General features: G+C 39.7%; 1 protein-coding gene across 1 annotated transcript in view; it reads left to right on the plus strand.

Moving 5' to 3' along the window:
* Nucleotides 1-11,554: 11,554 nt before the first annotated feature.
* Nucleotides 11,555-22,376, plus strand: part of LOC145996321 (neprilysin-1-like) — a 201,206-nt gene continuing 190,384 nt past the window's right edge. The window contains exon 1 of the mRNA XM_083132753.1: nucleotides 11,555-11,661. Within this exon, the coding sequence (XP_082988879.1) occupies nucleotides 11,555-11,661 (107 nt within the window). The remainder of the gene's footprint in view (nucleotides 11,662-22,376) is intronic.

Below are 22,376 nucleotides of genomic sequence, written 5' to 3' on the forward strand. Positions count from 1 at the left end.
GGAGGGGGGAAGGGGCATTTTTCTCAGAAATTTTGGAATTTTCCGGTTCATTCATTCAGTCTGAATCTATGGTTCATTCCACGTATAACGGTACTTCATTCGTCTATCTAGGGCAATTAGCCTCCGATCTACAGACATCTCTGCATTTTGCTTAAAATTGGCCCTGTCCCGGGGACTGACTTACATGGCAAAATGGCCTTGGTAATCAAATGGTTAAGCAGTCCCTTATATCATCCAGTCTCTGCAGATGCTGGGCATCACTTTTGACTTTTCGGGATGACCTTTTATCAACTTTATTACCCAAACTAAGCACTAAGGAGCTGAAGAAGTCTTTCAGGTAAGCCTGAATGGAGATTTATCTTGGAGCTTCTCCAAAGCAAGCCAACCGGATTCGTATCCTGTACATCAGGCAACCCAATCTACTCTACTGTGTTTCTGGTTGCCACGACATTAGGGGCACTAGGGTGAATAGTGATGTCCGTCAGCATAGGGTTAAAAAAAACATGCTACCAGTTTTGAACATACGATACTAAATCCATAAAAGTATTCCACTGGCGTCACCATCGGTTTGGGTGGGGGGTTGATACCAGCTCTGCGAAATTAATGTGAGTTCTTTGTCCATCATAGACATGTTCAAATACAACATAAAAGTATTTTAAGTGCCTAATGAACGGTCTATATCATAATTACGACGTGCTTTGCGTTTTCTCTCATTGATTTCAAATATGAATCTTCATGGTCGTGAGAGAGGTAAAATGAAAAGATGAAAAGAGGTGGAAGAGAGAGGTAGATGCAGAGAAAGAGGAGAGAGTAGTAAATAAAAGGAGGCAAAGAAAATGAAACTGCAAAGAAAGAAAGAGAGAGAACGAAACAGAAAGAAAGGGAGAGAGATAAAAATATAGATTTAAAGTGGATGGAGAAACCGAGAGAGAGAGAGAGAGAGAAAGGGAAGGAAGATGAGAAAAAGAAAGGAAAACGGAGAGATAAAGAAGGGAAGACGTAGAGAGAGCACGAAACAGAAGACGAAACGTACACAGAGAAAGAAAATGTGTATTTAAATGAGAGAACCAGCAAAATAGAGAGGAAAATATACAAGGAGAAAGGAAGACAAGCACAAGGAAAAAGGGGATAGGGGAGAGAGGACGGAAGCGGTTGGAAGAGAGTTAAAGAGTGAGAATAATGGAGAGAGTAAGAAAGCGAGAAACAGGAATCCAAGACACAGGGAGACGGAAAGATAGGAAAAGAGAGAGGTATTTAAACCACGAAGCAAAATGACAATCAAAGAAATGTCGTGAACAGGTTACGACTCAACATTCTCCGCTAGATGGAGACACACTTGGGACGGCTCAGTAGCACTGCAGAGGCTGCAAGCATTACGAGTCCAAGTGGTATTCCCTGTCTCCATTTCTTCCCAAGGCCTTTTTCCGCTTGCACCTGACTTGGGTGGCCTTTTTTTCTGGATCGATGTGTGGTCGATTCAGTGACGACACCATAGAAGACGGACGCCCCCAGTCAACTGGTCCACCAGTCTCTAGAGAACAAGAGGAACAGTAAATTTATCTATTTTAGTCCAAATACTTATGTCTGTATGGTATTTATGGGTACAGCGTGTATCATTATTTCAAACACAACAATGAGGTTTGTTGTATAACAAGTAAAAATCTTCCAAGTTTTGTTTTCATGTTTAAGAGTTTTGCAAACATGGTCAATGTGGCGCTGGTATAGTGTTAAAGAAAATGGCGACTTTCACAGGTCCCGAGACCTTACGCCACTAGATTCTGCATTTGTGGCTTTGTGAAAGACAAAGTCTATGTGCCACCTATACTACAGAATGTGCAACAGCTAAAGGAGAGAATAAGAGACTCCCTTGCTTTGGTGGATGATGAGTTCTTGGGAAAAGTGTGCCAAGAATGTGTATGGGATGTGTGTCGCATATCTGGTTGAAAATTTGTAGCCATTTGTAGACAGTCATAGAAACTTTAATACCATAGTTTAGTCGAAATAAATTCTTAAAATTGTTTACTCTATTGTGATACACCCTGTATATTAAATGTCCCACAGAAAGTATATCCGTAATTAAATTTTCCCGAGGTCGATTCTTATATGCGTATGGGACTAGGACACGAGGCAAGTGGTTCAGTGTATCCCTGCATCTAGCATAGAAATACAATTAACAGGGCTCGTACTGACCTGAAACTTCTGTAAAACCTGGAAACGCCAGGGTATTTTAAGAGAAGTTCGTTTTTAGACACAACATACACTTGTTAACGACATCTTATTGTACATTAAATATTATTGCCTACCCCAAAATATTCTTGTTTATGGCATCTAGTAGTATACTTAATGTGATTTACTACCCCCCAAATATACACTTCCTTATGGCACCCAGTGGTATATTGAATGTGATTGCCTGTCCCCAAATATATACACTATGTGGAAGAAAGTCATTGGACACCACATGTCAGCGGATACCATCAGTTTTCTTGCAATCAATAGGAGGTGGTCCGCCTTTGGCAGCGATAACAGTAGCCACTCGTCATGGTAAACTGGCCACAAGGTCGTAAAGTACACAGAGTGGGATATTCCGCCATTCCTCCTGCAGTACAGCCACCAACCCTGAAAGTGTAGAAGGGCGAGGCGATCGCGACCTCAATCGGCGCTCCAGTTCGTCCCATAGATGTTCGATAGGGTTGAGGTCAGGGCTCTGAGTAGGCCAATCCAGTCGGGTGACATTATTTTCTGCATACTACTCCATGGTAGCCCTGGAAACATTACAAGTCGCATTATCGTCCTGGAACACACATTCTTCGTTTCCATAGAAACGCCGCAACGTGGGGAGCATGGAGTTGTCGAGAATATCTCGGTAGGACGCAGACGTCATGTGGCCATACACCGGTACCAGTGGACCCACGCCACGTCAGCTGAAACAACCCCAGATCGTGATGCCGCCACCACCATACTTCACTGTGGGCACTACATACTCTGGTATCAGACTTTCTCCGGGTAATCGCCATACCCACACTCTCCATTCTGATCGAAACAGTGTGAAACGTGATTCATCGCTCCATAGGATCTTCTGCCATTGCTCCACCGTCCAGTATCTCCGCTCTTTACACCAGCGTACTCTCTGCCGTTCATTGGTTTTTGTTATCAGGGATTTGTGGGCAGCGGCTCGACCATGATAACCGAGCGCATGGGCCTCCTTGCGAAGTGTCTTGGTCGAAACAGTCAAATTGGTCGCACTTTGAACCTCTTCTGCAATCGAATGCATTGGACGACTCCTGTTTTTCCGAATCTCCCTCTTCAGCACTCTCCTGTCCCGGTCGTCCAATTTCGTGGGTCTTCCACTTCGTGGTGTATTGCTGCAGTGTCCCTTTTCCTTCCACTTCTTGATGACAAAGGCTACAGTTGATTTAGGGACCTGTCGGGCATCAGCTATGCTACGTATACTCATGCCTCCTATGGAGCGGCCTACTATGATCCCTCTTTCAAACATGCTGAGCTCTTTCCTGTCCGTCATTTTATCAGCGAATGATCTCATAAGCCTCCTGCTGCCGTATATATACCTTTCTGAACTCTCTTTTCCATGACGAGTCGTTTCAGAGTTGAAACCGGGGTGTTCATAACTTTCTTCGACATAGTGTACTTCCTTATGGTATCTAGTGGCATATTGAATGTGAATGCCTACCCCCTAATATACACTTCCTTATGGCATCTAATGGCATATTGAATGTGAATGCCTACCCCCAAATATACACTTGCTTATGGCATCGAGTGGCATATTGAATGTGTTTGCCTACCCCCAAATATACACTTCCTTATGGCATCGAGTGGCATATTGAATGTGATTGCCTACCCCAAAATATACACTTCCTTATGGCATCGAGTGGCATATTGAATGTGATTGCCTACCCCCAAATATACACTTCCTTCTGGCATCTAGTGGCATATTGAATGTGATTGCCTACCCCCAAATATACACTTCGTTATGGCATGTAGTGGCATATTGAATGTGATTGCCTACCCCCAATTATACACTTCCTTATAGCATCTAGTGACATATTGAACGTGATTGCCTACCCCCAAATATACACTTTCTTAGGGCATCTAGTGGCATATTGAATGTGAATGCTTACCTCCAAATATACACTTCATTGTATCATCGAGTGGCATATTGAATGTGAATGCCTACCCAAAAATATACATTTCCTTATGGCATCTAGTGTATATTTAATGTTATTGTTCCCCACAATAGACTTCTTTGTGTCATCGAGTGATAAGGTATATTAAATGTGATTCCCTTCGCCCAAAATATTCTTGCTTGTGCCATCTAGTGATAACTATATTAAATGCAATTGTCTTACCCTAAATATTCCGTTCTCTCACCCTTATTTTTTTTCTGGCATCTTCAGCGGATCCAACCGTGGTTTAATGACTGCAATAATTATAGGTACATCAGTGTTGATACTATTTGCACCATTCATTTAATATGGGGACATGATCCCCCTAACAGTAATGGAAGCAAATTAAAATAAGAAATTGTCGACACTTAACGAATTGTAATGAAGATTAACTTTTTTATAAAAAAAAAAACACATGTGACATAAATCACAGCTCTTTCGATAAGAGCTGGTGCTGTGAAGATTCACTCAAGATTATACTGGCTGTAGATCCGGACGCCAGGGCCTCTTTAGCCTGCAAAAGAGCAGTTTTCGATTTACACTCTGTGATAGAACTGTTGACATTGCATGCCTTTCAAAACGACCACCCCTAAAACTTTCTACGTAACAGTGACATGTGCGCTGTATGGTTAGATAAGCAATAAAATGCCGTAAGCTGCAGAAACGTGACTTAAGTCCACGTAAAAGCCATATACTTCCAAGGAGATTCGCACAGCCTCTTAGCTTGCCTGTTGACGCTTTACTTTGCATATTCAAAAACGTCTTCTCCACAGCAGATGTGCTTAATTTCGGTCGAAAGTCAGCCTCAAACTTCGGAAAAGTTGTTGGGAAACGTTGTCGCAATGCGAAATGCACTTCAGCTTGTGTTTTTACAGGCCTAATTAACAATCTGCTCGTCTTCCGGCTTTTCAAAGTGGCGTTGCTGTGCATCGTAAACTTCCAGACTTGCTGTAACTAACATTGTGGGTTGTAACTACAAGTTGCCGCAAACGAGGAATCAGAGTCTATTGTGGTTTCTTACCAACGTACGCAAGACTGTTGTGGCTTCGTGACGATACCGTTTAACACGCTAACAGCCATGTATATCAAATTGATACATGGGGTGTGTCCTGTCGCAGGCAGGGCTGTTGAAGATCCATGTACCCATAAATTCTAATGGGTTCTATTACTGAAAAGGACTGGAACCTTTATTCTCGCACAAAATTCGGTTCAAGTTGCGTATCGTTTCATTTCAATAAGGAACTTGGACCGGATTTAAATTCATCCGGCAAAAAAGTCTCCTGGACCGTATTTAAATTGATCCGGAGGAAAAGGTTGCTGGACCGGATTTAAATTGACCCGGAAGAAAGGTTCCTGGATCGAATTGAAGTCCTTTACAGATAAAGAGGTTCTTTACGGTCCAGAAACCATTTACGCTTTCTGATTTTCTCTCCTGGACCGGAATTGAATTTATTTAAAATTCCTGGGCCTTTATCAAACCTGGTTGCAGGTCATGAGTGTCACACAATGTGCAGGCAGTGCGTACAGTTCTTATACACAGCTCTTTTGAAAACAAATGTGTGTATGAATCTACTTTGTTACAAGAGGGCGTGTTGTAATACACACGGACCAGGCATAATAGTATTTATACACACCATCAAAATAGCTCAGGCTTTCCAAAATTTGGCCTGTCGAGACTTGTCGTTGGATTATCTCGTCTCGTTGACGAGACAATGAGTCATGGCATGACCGGATTCGAAGGCGGAAGCTTCGGATGCAAGAGAGTGAGTCGGAACACTCAACCATCGAGGTGACTGTGGAAATATAAAAGCCAATAGGAATGTATAAGGTAAAAAATCCAATGCTCTTTGGTATAATCGACGTCTGCACACCCTCTTTATCTTAGACTGGTAGAGAGGAAGTAGAAAAGATACTGAAGAAACCAAAAGACAATACAATTTATGAAAGCTGTGTACCACTTTTTTTCTAACACTTGAAGAGGCATTGGGGACGAAACGACTTAATTAACCGTTTACGTAAAATAATCTCTTCTCTATACACGAGTATATAAAAATGGATGTATGTGTGTGGGTGTGTATGTTTGTTTGTTCCGGCATAACTATCGAACGCCTGGAGCAATTTTAACCAAACCAGCTACACGTATCACTTGCAATCTGGAAAGCATATTTTGGGGGTAAGACACCCCTATGGGTGGGGTGGGAAGGGGTGACATGTAAAAGTAATCGAAAACCACCGATATTAAATTCCGCAAAAACAGACATCCGTGACGCTATGCAATCCCGCACGGCGAAAGTGTTTCTCGGGTTGTCTAACATTCAGGCTGCGAGAACGATCGATATTAGTGTGGAATCCATAGCTTTCGTGACACTCCCAAGTTCATCACCTATCGGCGTGGGGTCTGAGAGGGGGTGAAAAATAAAATGCTACAAATGACCTAGATTTTACACTATAGTTAGAATTCATTATTTTCGTGTCTAATACAAGATTGGGATAAAAAAATACCCGGGCAACGCCGGGTAATATGCTAGTAGTTTATATAACTTTTTACGCCTGGGTATACGATCTCTGTAATGTCTTGACTAAATTTTTTAAGGCGAAAATGCGACATTAATCGGATCAAGAGTTGAAGCTCCAGATACTTATGAAGCTTGAAGAACGGGTTTTTGGAAGTAAAAATTCAAGTGAAAGTACTTTTTGTATCCATTCTCCTGGCGGAATTTCAATTTAATTGACACTTTATGGCCAAAAAGAACCTATTTGTCATCCTTTTATTAACCGTTTTGCTTAAAATTACACGCTTTTCATTTTTACAGTAAGTCATCCCGACTCGAGTTGAGAAAAAAGTAGTTTAGCTTTTTTTCATCTTTCATTTTTTTTATCTCCATGTATTCTTGCCTCTTTTTTACTCTTTTATTTGGAAAGGAAGAGCTTTTGTTCTCGTATTAATTTATTTCCCCCCCTTTTTTTGCCTCTTCGCGGTGCGTTGAGTCGACGTTCTTTTTTTTTTTTGCCCCTTCCTGAACCGTTTGATGGGACGAATCAAATGCGTTGCTTTGGTGAGGTCAGGGCGCGGAACCATTCATTGTCAAGTTTTTATGAGCTGCTCGAATGAAATGTTTTCGACCGTGAATCATTCCAGGGAAACTCGGAGATGAGAATTTCCGTGTTATTTTTTTTAGTTTTTGCGCCCCCCTCCTTTTTTTGATGAGGGGGCGGTCGTAAAGGAGATCCCCCGTACCGGAATCGAAAATTAATGTGGCAAACTGCATGCTTACGGTGTAATATTGTTATGGATTGAACGTGGTGTTATGGCTTTTGATGCGCGAACGGAATTTTTGAACTAGAGAAGGGGGGATGTGCCCCTCCCGTCCCCCCTTTCCTGATCGATCCGGTCGAGAAGCAAGGGTGCACGGAAGAGCGGGATGTCGCCTCGGACCGGAAATTCCTTGAATTCCTGGAATTTTGATTCGAGAAAGTGAAAAAAATCAGTGTACCGTGATCGCAATCTTAAGGTTCAAGAGAGGTCACCGCCCCATCCTTGTACAGTCACGTTCACTTATGGGTTGTAATGATACCACTGAAGTCAATGGAATTATTACAACCCAGAAATGTCCGTGACTGTACAGTGGGATCCACTAGTATTGCTCGGCAAATTGTCCATGACTATTTTCATTAATTTCTCCCTTACATCCTAAAGCAGGACTAAAATTAAATGGTATGACTCAGTTGTTAGCATATGCAGATGATGTAGACTTATTAGGGGATGATATAAATACAATTAAGAATAATGCTAAAATGTTTTTCAAAACTGCTAAAGAGATATGTTTGGAAGTTAACAAAGAGAAAACTAAATATATGCTTACAGGCCGAAACCAAGTGTTAGGTAATAATCAAAATCTAATTATTGATAACAACTCGTTTGAACCAGTTTCCAAATTCAAATACTTAGGAGTAATATTAACAAATGAAAATTATATTAAAGAGGAAATAAAAAGTAGGCTTAATTCAGGAAATGCATGTTACTTCTCTCTTCATAAACTTTTGTCTTTTCGTTTAATATCTAAGAAACTAAAAGTTAAAATATACAAAACAGTAATTTTGCCTGTAGTATTATATGGGTGTGAAACTTGGTCCCTTACATTGAAAGAGGAACATAAATTGAGAGTATTTGAAAATAAGATCCTTAGGAAAATCTTTGGACCTAAAAGGGATGAGGATTGATTGATTGATTTAGTTTATTTTACTTCGCGTTTTGTGCCTCTTGGCTAATTTGCGAAGATGGGGATGAGTGATGAAATGATGAAATTGATGAATGGACATTTACAAACAACCAAACCCGACCGGGATTCGAACCCGGGACCCTTGGCGTCGCAGCGCGATGTGCTAACCACTCGGCCACAGGGTCGGGCAAAAGGGATGAGGAGACAGGTGAGTGGAGAAGGTTACATAATTTAGAACTACATAATTTGTATTCATGTCCAGATATTATAAAAAAGGTAAAGTGCTCCCCTGTGCTTAGCACCACGGCATGAAGGCGTATAGGGGGGTGTGGGGGTAACGCCCCACACTTTCTTGATCCGGTCATGAGTGGGGGTGATGTGATCAGCAACACGCCCCTGACCGCCTTTACCCCCCAGGGTTTCCCCCAGGTACCCATGTCATTCGACGCTGGTGGGCGCCGGGGCCGCTTCCAACGTTAGAAAAGATCCTGGATTTGAACCGGCCGGGGATCGAACCCGGATATTATTAGAATGATTAAATCAAGAAGACTTAGGTGGGCAGGCCATGTGGCACGAATGGGAGAGGAAAGAGGAGTTTACAGGAGTCTTGTTGGGAAACCTGATGGTAAGAGACCTGTAGGGAGGCCAAGACGAAGATGGAGGGACAACGTTGAGATGGACCTAAAGGAAATCGGTAGGGATAGAAAAGAGTACATAGATCTTGCTGAAGATAGGGACAGATGGAAGGCCTGTGTTGCTGCAGCCATGAACCTTCGGGTTTATGAAGGCTAGAGAGTTAGTTAGTTAGCTTACATCCTGTGTGTTTTAAGCGATGGATTTTTATGTATGCTGGTGCAGAAGTTGTCAACAGCTTGTTTTGAGTTTTCTCTTAATTCTTGAATCTCTTATTCGGTCAAATAAACTTCACGAACATGGTGATGGACAATTTGCACAGTAATACTCATGGATCCCACTGTACTCGCTACATTGGTACATGATTCTTCAATACGTTTTTACTTCCCATGTCATTGCATGTACTTCCTCCGTTATCTTCTTATATTCTCCCCTGTATTCCTTCTGTATTTTTATCCTATCATCCCCTTGCTGGTTTGAACGAAGTTTGAACGAATTCATTTTCGTCGGTATCCTCTTTCCCATGTTTTGCATAGCCTCTACACACCCAAGTTTCACCGCAAGCCGTGTTACGCTCCCGGAGGGGGGAGCCAGGGGGGCATTTGCCCTCCCTGAGATTTCTGGAATTCGAATTGTGAACTTGTAGCGATATTTTTTTAACAAAAAAATATTTTCTTCTGTGACTTACAGGCCGTAAGTTACAGCAACTATTATTATTATTATTATTATTATTATTATTATTATTATTATTACTTTACAGTACCCTTCGGTACGTAAAAACATGGATCAGAGGTACCATGAAGGACAGTGGATTAAGTGGTCTCGGACTCTGATTGATATCTGTGCACTGTGAAAAGTACAAGAAGAAAAAGAACCAGTGGCGACGATTTGGGGGGACGAGGGGCGGGGGCAGTTTTGGCCCCACACTATGCTAAATCTCATCTACAAAGGGAAATATACTATCTTTGTCCCCTTAGTTTTGGCACCTCCCACCCCCGGTTTTTTGTACCAAATCGTCGCCACCGAAAAGAACTGTTCATAAACAAAATGATAGGCTAGATGTTTATGGAAAGGAAGAAAAACGAATCCAGTTTCTATCTAAATAATAGACTCGAGTCTGAACTTGTATACGCCAAAGTGTTTTCAATTCAATTTCAATTTTTATTATAGCAACAACAACAGCAAAATATTAGCAATGATAATAACAGTAATAATAGCAATAATAATAATACCGTTTCTATGAATCTGCCCCCCGGAGGAAAAATCCTGCGGGCACCGCAACATAATTAACAAAATTAAATGTTAATATGTTAACATAAAAATAAACACTTGTGTCAGAATGACGTCATAATTTGTTCCAATGGTTATTGACTAACCTAAAAATTTCGGTTTTGGTTTGTAGGCAGTGATGTGCCGTAGACTACAATCTTACGTCTACATCCGTTGTCTACACGTAATATATACGTAGATTACATAGTGTTGTAGTTTACATAGACTACGTAGACAATATAAAGTGCACTAAAATTAATTTTCAAGGCTTTCATGAAAGGAAAGTGACATTTTCAACTATATTGGTTCCTAACGAAATGAAATGAATCCTATTTACAACAAAATTTATCTTCTCTTCTATTACCAACTATGGAAGAAGATAAATAGTATGCAAAAAACAACAACAGATGGGATGGCAGTCGTAAGGCAAGAATGGTCATTTCCCCATAAAACACTAGAATATTTCCTATATTAGGTTTAAGAAAGAGTATGAAGTACTCCTCACACATCAGCAACTGATACGCAGTATAATATTATTTTAATTCCACGGCGCCCTTTGCTGAGTTATCACCTTTCGCCATGTTGTTTACATAGATTACGTAATCTACGTGTATAAAATAGTCTACATGTAGAATGTAGACTATCGTTGTTTACGCGTAGACGCACATCACTGTTTCTAGGTTATATGATTTATTGATTTTGTTGGCTGATGTAATTTAAATTAAAATGTATGATTTAGTTAGTGTACTCAAGTAATATTTTCAGCAATAATTTAATCACGATTTAGTTATAATCAGAATTTAGCATGTTTAAAAATTGTGACCCCAAGTTATTGTCAGTGCGGTGAAGCTATACAATCGCTCATTATTTTTCTTCAATGCCTCTTTAAGACGACAATTTCGAGACATTTTATTTAAACATTTATTACTCATTCAGGTTTCATTTCCGATAGCAATATCTACATTAATCTCTTGAGCCTCGTACTGCAGTTATTCGGATACTTTATAGTTTCGCTAGAAAACATCGGATTACAATTTAATTCTAAACACTCATGACCCTCACAATTATTTAGACGTCATACAGCGTGTTCCGTTAAAACCTCCCACATTTCAATTTATCATTGCTAAAAGGTTATGAAACATAATGGAATGCGAGTGGTACTAGACGAAAGAGAAACTCAAAGAATTTTATTGCATGACCTCGAAGTTCACCGTTCTCTCACTATGCAGCGCCACAATCGCATAAAGCACAATGGCGACTCTGCAGCAATGCGCGCACAATCTGTATGTGCTTCAGTTGAAGCACCTGATGGGAACACCATTAAGACATGGTGTGCAAAGTGTTTGGCGACTGGAAGTGTAAATAAACAATCCTTCACCTCCATATTCTCTTTGGTAATTTATTTGCACTGTAATGATTGATTTGGTCTCTGCATACGAGAATACAGATTGTGCGCTCTGCCGCGCAGTCGCCATTGTGCTTTCGATTGTGGCGCTACATAGTGAGAGAACGGTGAACTTCGAGGTCATGCAATAAAATTCTTTGAGTTTCTCTTACGTCTAGTACCACTCACATTCCATTATGTTTCATAACCTTTTAGCAATGATGAATTGAAATGTGGTAGGTTTTAACGGAACACGCTGTACTATCATAAAACCAGATTGGACAAATGCACTCGGTAAGAAGTCAATAATGTTTCGAAGAAAATGGACATTAGTAATCATAATGTTGGAACATATTATCATATATACATAATTGATTGTGATGATAGTATCTGAACTCAGCAACTTTGGCTAGAAATCGCAAAAATACGCGGTGTGAGCCAACCAAATGATGATGATGACGACGACGATTTTCAGGATTAATATAGTTTCATCTCCAACAAGAAGTTTATTTGTGAGTACAATTGCGTGAAAATATCATCAGCAGAGGTTTTATGAAATCCTGACTGTGCAAGATGAAGATATTTTTTTTATTATTTAAAAAGAAGCCATTAATTTTTTCCCACGTCTGAGGTGGCCTCACAGTAGGCTGGAACGTCATTTGTTCTCCGAAAAGAGTAATAGTGAGTATGTTTAATGATAAATACCGGGGACGTAAAAACCGTTTCTTTAGACTGTCCTCAGAGGGCTCTAAGTATGAAGCATTTGATTCTAACCATTCAGTACAATATATTGCGTTTCAATTTTGCTGAAGCATCATGGATATTGCTCTAAAACATTCGGGATTTGATTCCGTATAACAACAGAGAGCTTGTCGCATATGGTACACAGAAATTGCTTGCTTTTTCCAGTTCTTAATGATAATTCTGTTATTGGAAGAAAGAAAATTGCGCTGTTCCATTATAAGAGAAAGGTTTATTATACAAAACCGCAAAAGCTTTTATTAATTTACAGCCATTAAAAAATAGAAACTTCAATATCCAAAAATAAAATGAAAATCATAAATACGGATGAAAACGCGAACTAAAGATAGTTGAATCCTAGTGGAAATTAGCATCTATATCACGTTACAAACCAAAGTTCGACCTGGCAATACTGTATGTTTACAACATGAATGTGTATACAGGAAAGAAGCTAGGGAAAGTAATGTAATAAATTTTGTATTGTTTCACAGAACAGGAACATCTACAGTCGGGACGCGATAAGAAGCGGTGTGCAATCAGAACGCAAAACGGCAGAACGTGACCAAATTCTGTCTCCTCGTTGGCTGCCATGTGGCTGGGGGTTTTCTGCGTTGCCACGTTCGCGCAAACAGGCGGACAGGCTAATCAGCTGTTATGTTGGCAAGCTCGGGAAAAAATAGAACGTCACGCGAAATTAAGCACGTACGTATCAGTATGCTAATATATGTTATTTCCGTCGTAAAGTGAGAAATTAACGAATCTAGAAGTTTGAATCTGAAATTTCTTGTAGGTTAACGTTAACTTCCCGTGTGAATTTTACTTTCTGGCAAGCATGAAACATTTTCTCTTCCTGCTCTACACAGCAACCGAAAACCTTCAATGAAAGAACCTTTGTTGTGTTTTTATTGTGGTACATTGCAAGCATCAGCTACCGGCATCTTTTTACTTGTGTTGTGTCGTATCACAATTACCAACAAAAGAAAATGCGTCTTGTGTTATGAACAACTGTGGCAAATCGTTCTCCTTTAATTTCATGCCGCCTCTATTTGCCTTCTTTGTCACACCGCGGCGTTCGTCTTTTTCGCAACTCGATACCGTCCGCAGCTATGCCCGCCTATTGTTTTTGTATACGAAACTCGCCCTTTATTTTGTGAAGACACGGAATTTATACTTCTGTAACATTGTTAAAGCTTCAGAACGTACAAATGACATGTATTTCTTGAAAATTAGGGCTAATTACGTATAAACAAATTACGTACAACTTGGTTTCGTTAATACGTTTTTAAATTATATTTTGAGGAACCTACAAAAATTCACCTCTAAAACAGAATTTCACAGAACTGAGTTACTGTATTACGGAGAAGAATTTATCAAGAACAAAACAATTGTGTGTGAATTGATTGATTGAGTTGGTGTTTTAAAGTTCACTTTATGCACACTACGGCTATTCTGGAATGGACCTACAGTTGGAAGTGGGATCCGAACCACTATGTTCCTCAATAGGGTATTGATTACAAGGCGACGACGCTTACCCTACCACTGTACCATCGGGGAGGCACATGTGGGTGTGTGAAGTGAGATAATTTGGGAAGCTACGTGAGAATACATTTCTGGAAAACAGAGTTCAATAAATTACAACGAAACGCTAGGCAATTGCTCGATTTTCGTAGCATTAATGATACATTTGGTACATGTGTTTTCGAGCTACCTGTAGGCTATGTAAAAACATAAAAAATGAATGAAAGATCAGAAGTAGTTAACGTTGTTCCTTTAAATAGGAAAAGAGTCGGAATGAGAACAATGGAAGTGTCCCGTTGTTGACTGTTTAACCAGATGTTTAATCCTACACGTGTCTCTGTGGGCTCGCGAAAATCCTGAAGTAGGTCAATCCGGCAACGGCGCGTCACTGCCAGAGCGGGTGGTTCCACGCCGGTTGCTAGCGCGTTCCTACTGTAATTGAAAAATGCACAGTGCCAAATCGAAGCTCGAATTAAGTACTACGAGTGAACATATATTTTTTACGCCGAAATGGTAAAACACGAGGGTCGATTGTGCAGTATAGCCCCAGCGAAAATATGGAACGCACATCCGTCACTTACTTTACTTTTGTCCAATGCTGCAACACGTTTCGGAGTGATGAATAGAGACTGGATTTTAAAGGGGAAAAGTTTCCTCTAAAAATGACGAAAAAAGGAAAATTATTGCGAAAAAAAGGGGGAAAAGGACTATAGCTTTTTTTGCACTTCACTGAAAATACTCTTTTATATGAAAGCGCAATATACACCATTCATATATAAAAAGGGATACACTAAATTTCGTATTGATGTATCCCTTTATATATCCGGGTGGTCAATTTATAATGATAGTATGGAATATCGCATGCAGAATGCATCCAATCGAAAAATTGCACAGAAGAAAAGTTTGATACTATTGAGGGGGTAAGTCAATGCCGCAAAAATTTCGTCGCCGCCACCCACTTCTTAGGGGGGTGGGGCGTAAATGTGAACTTTCAAATGGAACACCCCCATTCGTTTTATATATTTGGATTCCGTGTTGAAAAAGAAGTATTTTTTGTTCGAAAAATTTTGTAAAAAAATTGCAACCTTCGAACATTTATAAACATCTGGTAGTTTCAGTTTAATTTTGTTCCCTTTATGTAATAACAGTTTTGGTTTCCGTTGAGAACATTGCAAAAACGAATTTTATTTAAATAAAATGTGTGCAAAGAATTCGGCAAAAGAAAATTGTTTGTAATTTATGTTTTTGTGTAACAATAAATAATATTAATTTGTTCCAACTCTTTGGTTTCAAGGAACAATTTCATATGAACAACACTACTCACTACTCCATTCAGGCTCGAGCCATGTTGGACACAAAGTTTCCTGGTCGATGGATAGGACGTGGAGGACCCGTTTCTTGGCCAGCTCATTCACCCAACCTCCCGTCGCCTGATTTCTGCCTTTGGGGACTACATAAAGAAAAGTGCTACCACGAAGTTCCAACAACGCCAGAAAACATGCGGCAACGAATTATTGATGCTTGTGCCTCTATCACTCCTGACATTTTGGGACGAACAGTGTGGAGCTTCAGACACCGTGTTTTGAAATGCATTGAAGAGAACGGTCATCATTTTGAACATTTGCTCCTTTAAACATTTATTTGTGTACCACAAACATTTATTTGTGTATTTTTTTGTACATCTTTTCTTTTATGACTTAACAGGATTGTGTACTTTGCATGCAATGGGGTTTCAATTAGGATTTTTGTATTAGCAAAAACATATATTATTTAATCTGCATAAGCCATTGGTTTGGTTTGGTTTGAGTTGGTGTTTTAAGTCCACTTTATGCACAGTAAGGCTAATCGGGACTGGACCTACAGTTTAAAGTGGGATCCGAACCACTTGTGCCTCCACCGGGTATCGAACAATCTGCATAAGCATAAGACGGCATACAATATTAACACTTCCAAGTGCGTTGGTACTTTCCATTGTTGGACTGAGTTGAAATTTTACACGGTGTATTTGCTTGAGGAATGGTAAGTCCTTGAAAGAATTTCAGAAGTGGGAAAATAAGGAGTAGGCTGGCTACCCATATCAGACACGTTTCTTCAAGGGATATTTTTCTAAAAATTGGATATCTCCACATCCAGTTTTGGTAGATGTTTTCCCTTTCTTCACGCCCATGATTATGCCAAAGGGTCTCTTGTTTGTTCATTTCCGCTGTACTCACACTCTTTTTCTGCTTCTCAACACTTCTCTGCCTGTTTCTCTGTTTGTACGTTTCTTTCATCTTTTCACGTGTGCATGTGTGTAGAGCGTTGCAAGAGGAGTGGAAAGGAGCGATCGAGTTCTGCAAGAGAGCGCTCGCTGACGACACAAGTTCAAATTAGTTGCCCAGTCCATATATCAATTTAAATGTAGTACATTTCAAAGGTTCTGGATCGGTTTGAGGTTACCTCAAGGAGTATTCAACTATTCAACCATTGGTTATTATTGTAAGCAAATGTAAGAAAATATGGTGTTGTTTGTTTCTCGTAAACATCTCAAGCCGCAAACCTGTTTTTCCGATCTCCCATGAAAACTTTTCTGAAGTTCGCCTTGTGTCTATGAAATCGACGGAAAATTTTCTGCATCCAGAGTTTCAGTTATTCAAATAAGCTGTATAAGTACTTATTTTATTCAAAGTTTTCGACGGGACCATTTTGAGCATATTCCACCTTCAAAAGGGCGTTATTAGAATGTGTGGAATACATGTGAAGCTTGTGATTCACCCCACGTAAGTTAATTACGTTTTCTGTCGAGAGATGACTCTAAATATAATATTAAAAACAGGTTGAAGAACTTAACAAAAAAATTGAATCGCAGTTCGTAGTTTGTCTTGAATAGTTTGTATATTAATACTTAAACAATAATAGATTCGCCGAAAGATACAACGTAATTTTGGAATCAAATACTTAATGGCAGCCAATGAGAACTCACGATGAACACATTGAGAAATGCCGTTAATCAAACACTATGGTATTTATTAAATATTAAAATGACAAATGGTAAGAATCTTTAAGTAATTTTGAAATCTCTCACTTGTGTGCAGAGATGAAACTTCAATTCGTAGTCAGAAACCATTCGATGGTCTATATACTCTCTATGATAGGAAGCACTGGATTTTTGTCTAAATCTTATGCGGGATATGGTTCCAGTTTCCTTGTTGACACGTAAAATATTGTCATCGAGAGGAAACCGGTTTCGTTCCTTCGGGCAACGATTAATTGATTCAGTTGGTGTTTAAAGTTCACTTTATGCATAGTAAGGCTAATCGGGACGCGTATTTCACATGCACATTGAAATAGAGATTTGGGGCGTGGCTTGTAAAGGAGAAGTTTCTGATTGGCTGGTCTATTTTTTCTTTATTGAGTATTTATATGGCGTGCAGGGACGGCGCCAGGGGTGGGCACGGGTGGGCAAGCGCCCACCCAAAAATTCCTGTGCCCACCCGATTGCCCACCCAAACAAATTCAATAAGTACATATACTTGGAGATATATGAATAATTCGATAAATAAGTGTATTCTGGTGTTCATAACATGTATATTTTACTTGTGAATATTATCTATGCTAGAAATATTCACATATTATCAACCCATAAAAAAATTAGAAAGTGAAAGTAAATACTAGAGCTATTGAAACAAAAATTGTGATCAAATGAATACTTCCATGATTAAAAGCAGCTAGTAGGCTTAGGAGGCTCAAAATTATGCAGGGTATGATCAAGATTAGATCAGAATTTAGGGTGAATTGAGGACTGCAGCTCCGGGCCTCCACATACGTATATAAATCCCGGCCTGGGTATGGTTAATAAATCTCCAAATAAACAAATAAAAACATCATCTTAGTCTTACTTCCTCCGGCAACACAATACATTATTTTGACTTTTTAATTATTATTATTAGAATAATTTAATCAAGAAGACTTAGATGGGCAGGCCATGTGACACAAAGGAAAAAATAGTTTACAGGATTCTTGTTGGGAAACCTAATGGTAAGAGACCAATAGGAAGGCCAAGACGAGGATGGAGGGCTAACGTTGAGATGGACCTAAAAGAAATCCGCAAGGATCGAAAAGATTGGATTGATCTTGCCCCGAATAGGGACAGACGGAAGGCTTTTGTTGCTCAAGCCATAAACCTTCGGCTTTAAGTATGCTAGAGAGTATAATATAGTTTGTATTTAGCTCGGCATTAAAATTCCAGAAGTGTCCCTTTTTTATTTCATTACAATTTTTATATACTTGTTATCTTCAAATATCAATATGGTATGCGAAATATCAACTTTGTATTCATTCTACTAATAAGAAGGAATCACAAAAATCACTACAATACTGCAGTGAATAAATTTTAATACACCAGTTATGTATGGAAAAAGCTACATAATTATTCAGTTGCTAATGAGTAACTTATCCTATTTAGAAATCCTCTTTCCACACATAAATTTTGCCACATGAATCAGCCGAAAATGTCAACAGTATCTGTAGATGCAGCTGAACTAAAGAAAAAAGTTATGTCACGAAGGATCCAGAAGACGATTTTATTAGTTTGTTTTTAAATCCACTTTTTTGCTCAAATAGGCTAATCGGGACTAAACCTACAGTTTAACGTGGCACCAGTGTGCATTGTGCTTCCACCAGAGGAGGAGGGAGTCGAACACAGGACCTCTTCATTATAATGCGACAGCGTTATGCCTTTGTGGAAAAATATGCAGAAAGAACTCGCACCAAACGTGTCATTTTATCACTACAGAAGATGCGTCCATTTTAGGAGGGTGATTGCCTGAGACAAATATTTGAGACTTTCGGAAAACAACATCATTGTTCACGGAATTAGCTGGCTTGACTTGATCCTCTAATGAAACGCTGTGCAATTGAAACTACCATCTCAACTGTCTAAGAGGAATGAACTAATGCAACTCCATTTTTGGAACAGTAAGTTGTGGTTGATTTGTTATATTTAACCTTTAAACAGCCGAGCCGGTTTTCGAAAGTAACCCCTCTCTCGCCGCGGCCTTTGCGCGCGAATTTTAAATTTTTACACTTATTTCAGAAAAACGTTACATCCTTGAGACTATTTGAGCAATCTACTTCGGATAACTTTTGTTTCAAAACAAAAACATCGGAGCATGCGACCGTGTACAATTCAGAAAGCCCAAGTGAGAAAAACGGGGTTGGGAGGGGCCAAGTCCCCAAATTTCAATGAAAAAATCAGACGTTCGCCCCCTCTTCTTCCGTTATTTTGGAAAAAGGGCGCACACTTTTGCATTGTTTTCAAAGAATAGATTTTTTTGCAACAAAGGGAACTTAACTTCTTTCAAGTCTCTAGTCCTCATACAGGCTGAAATATGACGCAATATGTCATATTAGAGAATAAATTAGTATATCTCGGAGACTATTTGAGCAATCTACTTCGGATAACTTTCGTTTGAAAGCAAAAACATCGGAGCACGCGACCGTGTACAAATCAGAAAGCCCAAGTGAGAAAAACGGGGTTAGCCTTTCGTTAGCCTAGGAATACTTCATGGACAATGAACAAAGAATTTGATTTCCGTGTGTGTTTTAAATCATTCCTAATTAGATGTTCATTTTAATCCAAACATTCAGTGGCGGCGATAGGAAGACCGGGAAGTGGGGGATGCAGTTCCATCGCCAAATTTTGCCACTTTTTGCCCCCGCATTATGGCCTCTCTATGCTAAGCCTTTTCTACCAAGAAAAAGTATATTTTCCTTGCCCCTCAAATGTTGGCACCCAATCGCCGCTACTACAAACATTGAGATAGATTTCTCAGTTGTACAAACCTTGTAAGCTAAGAAAAGTGACCCCTAAGTAGTAAAAAACTCTTTCACTTAAAAACTCATACGATGAAAATACTATGCTCAGGAACATGCATTTAAATTACGAGAAACTTCACGATTATCTACCGTCGCACTTTCTATCATTGTCAAGTATGTGCCTTGTATTTGCAACACAAGCTTAAACCTAATTCACATTTATTTCACTGTATTAACATGCATGAAAGAATGTGATTAGAATGTATGGCTGCGCATGGGTGAACACTTCCTTGAAATAATTGTGTCCATCAGAGACAAAGCGAAAGGAAATGGAACAAGATGCGAGAATAGATTAGAAAAGAATAAAAAGAAAAGAAAAGGGAAGGGAAAAGAAGTAAGAAGAAAATAGGGAGTGTAAGAGAGAGGAGAATACATACGTCTTACATACACATATAAACTATATATGGTCTTACATTTATACTGCCCACCCTAATCTATCAATAAGGAGCTTCTGCCCACCCGGTCGAAAATTTCTGGCGCCGCGCCTGATGGCGTGCCTAACAATTGACTACAGGCTTGAACTTGTTGAATGATGTAAACCACTTATATTTTCCTTCTCCATCTATTTTCTACTTTTTATACATTGCTTTGATCTTTTCTACATATTTCTATTGTAGTTCACTTTCACTAAATCCATACTTATCCTCCAGCGATTTATTTATATTCTTTCACCTTATGCTGTCATCTACTTTTCTTTCTTGAAACTCCTCTCTTTTCATCTTGTGTTGTTTCCAGTATGTAATATCTGGTTTGTAACAACTTTTTACAAAACAAATAGCCGCGCGCTTATATAGTCGAATTAAGGTTTTGACGCTACTCAAGGTTTTCACAGATTTTTTAAAGTAAGAGTTAAAAATGCTCCTTGTTTGCATCTGACGAAAAGCGAAAAATGACCCAATATATTAAATAATCCTATAAGAATTTTCATCCAACGCAACATTTTAAAAATTATTGCCGCTTTTATTTCCAATAAGAAAGTCTACTCGCTTTTCGAGTATTGATTATTATCCAATTGCGTTGTATTTTTCCCACTAGATGGTTCTGCTTGTAGTCTGTGGTTTACAGAAAGCGTTCGCACAAGTCAATGAAATAAATGCCAATGTCCTATCCTATATCATTGAGGCAGTCTGCTAGCCAATAGGGAACATTCATACACAAACCACGCTCCCAATCTCTATTTCAATGTGCACATGTGAAATACGCAATCGGGACTCGACCTACAGTTTAAAGTGGGATCCAAACCACTATGTGCCTCGACCGGGTATCGAAACCGGGACACCTTGATTACAAGGCGAAGACTCCAACACTACGCAATCGTAGAGGCCCCTTTGAGCAAAGTCCTGACTTTCTGTTACTTCCACATTACCTACCGCTGATGAATTGTAGTGTGTGTCAAATGACCGTTACAATTAGCCCACCTTATGCTTCGATCTAAAAATACCTAAGTAAACAGTGACGGGGGGGAGGGGCAGTTGCCCCTCCACTTTTTCCCAAGACTATGCTAAACATTATCAACCAGGGAAAGTAAACTGTCCTTTGCCCCCCAGTTATCTCACCTTGCCCTCCCTCTCCCAGTTTTGGAACCCAATCGCCGCCACTGTAACTAAATTATATCAGTGTTTGGAAGTAATTAGTTACAAATAACAGTTACTTTTCTTTGGAATTCTAATTGTAACTAACTACTTTTAAAAGCAAGTAGCCCTTACTCTAACAGAGTTCCTTTTTGCAATAGAAGTAATATAAACAGTAACTTTTACAGTCATTCTACAGCACTTAAATTCTTAACTTGAAAAATATGAAACTCGGTGTAAAGGAAGGTAAAGTTTCCGTGCATATAGCTCCGTGCCAGTGCCATAAAGGCACATTTAGGGCGTTACACATTCTCGATCTATGGAATTTTTGAGGAAATGTGATCAGTACCACGTTCCGGCCGCCTTTACCCGCCAAGGTTGATTTGAGGCTGGGTGAGCGCCAGAACCGCGAGGACAGGGCCTGAAAAATTCCGACCTTAGATGACCCACCCCTGGAATCGAAACCGCGTCTCCCGCGTGGCAGTCCGTCACCCAACCGCCTTTTTTTTAAAAGGTAAACTCAAAGCGGCAATCTTCCTCGAACATCAAGCTCATGTCAATTGATCTGAATTCTCTCTTTTTTTTAAGACAGACACACATTAGGTCATACCCGTAATTTGAACCAGGAACCCCTGGCGACGTAGTGCGCTGTGCTAACCACTTTGCCACGTAGGTGGACTTTAGAGCACCGCAACTTTGGGAAGAGCTAAATTTGGCAATTCTGTTTAAAGCCATGTGTCTCCTGTGGATGCTAAGGTGACCTTAGCCACGTTTTGTGCACTCTCATCTTAGAGATGGGGTTCCTCAATGCTGTTAGTGTCTTTGAAACATAAAGTAGGGAAGGGAAGCAAGCGTGTACGTACAGTGGGATCCATGAGTATTCCCGTGTAAATTGTCCATCACCATGTTCGTGCACTTTATTTGACACAATAAGAGTTTCGAGAATTAAAAGAAAACTAAAAACAAGCTGTTCACAACTTCTCCACCAACATACATAAAAGTC

This window comes from Lepisma saccharinum, chromosome 12 (assembly GCF_977018435.1).
Source record: "Lepisma saccharinum chromosome 12, izLepSacc3.1, whole genome shotgun sequence".
In the NCBI taxonomy this organism is placed as follows: Eukaryota; Metazoa; Arthropoda; class Insecta; order Zygentoma; family Lepismatidae; genus Lepisma; species Lepisma saccharinum.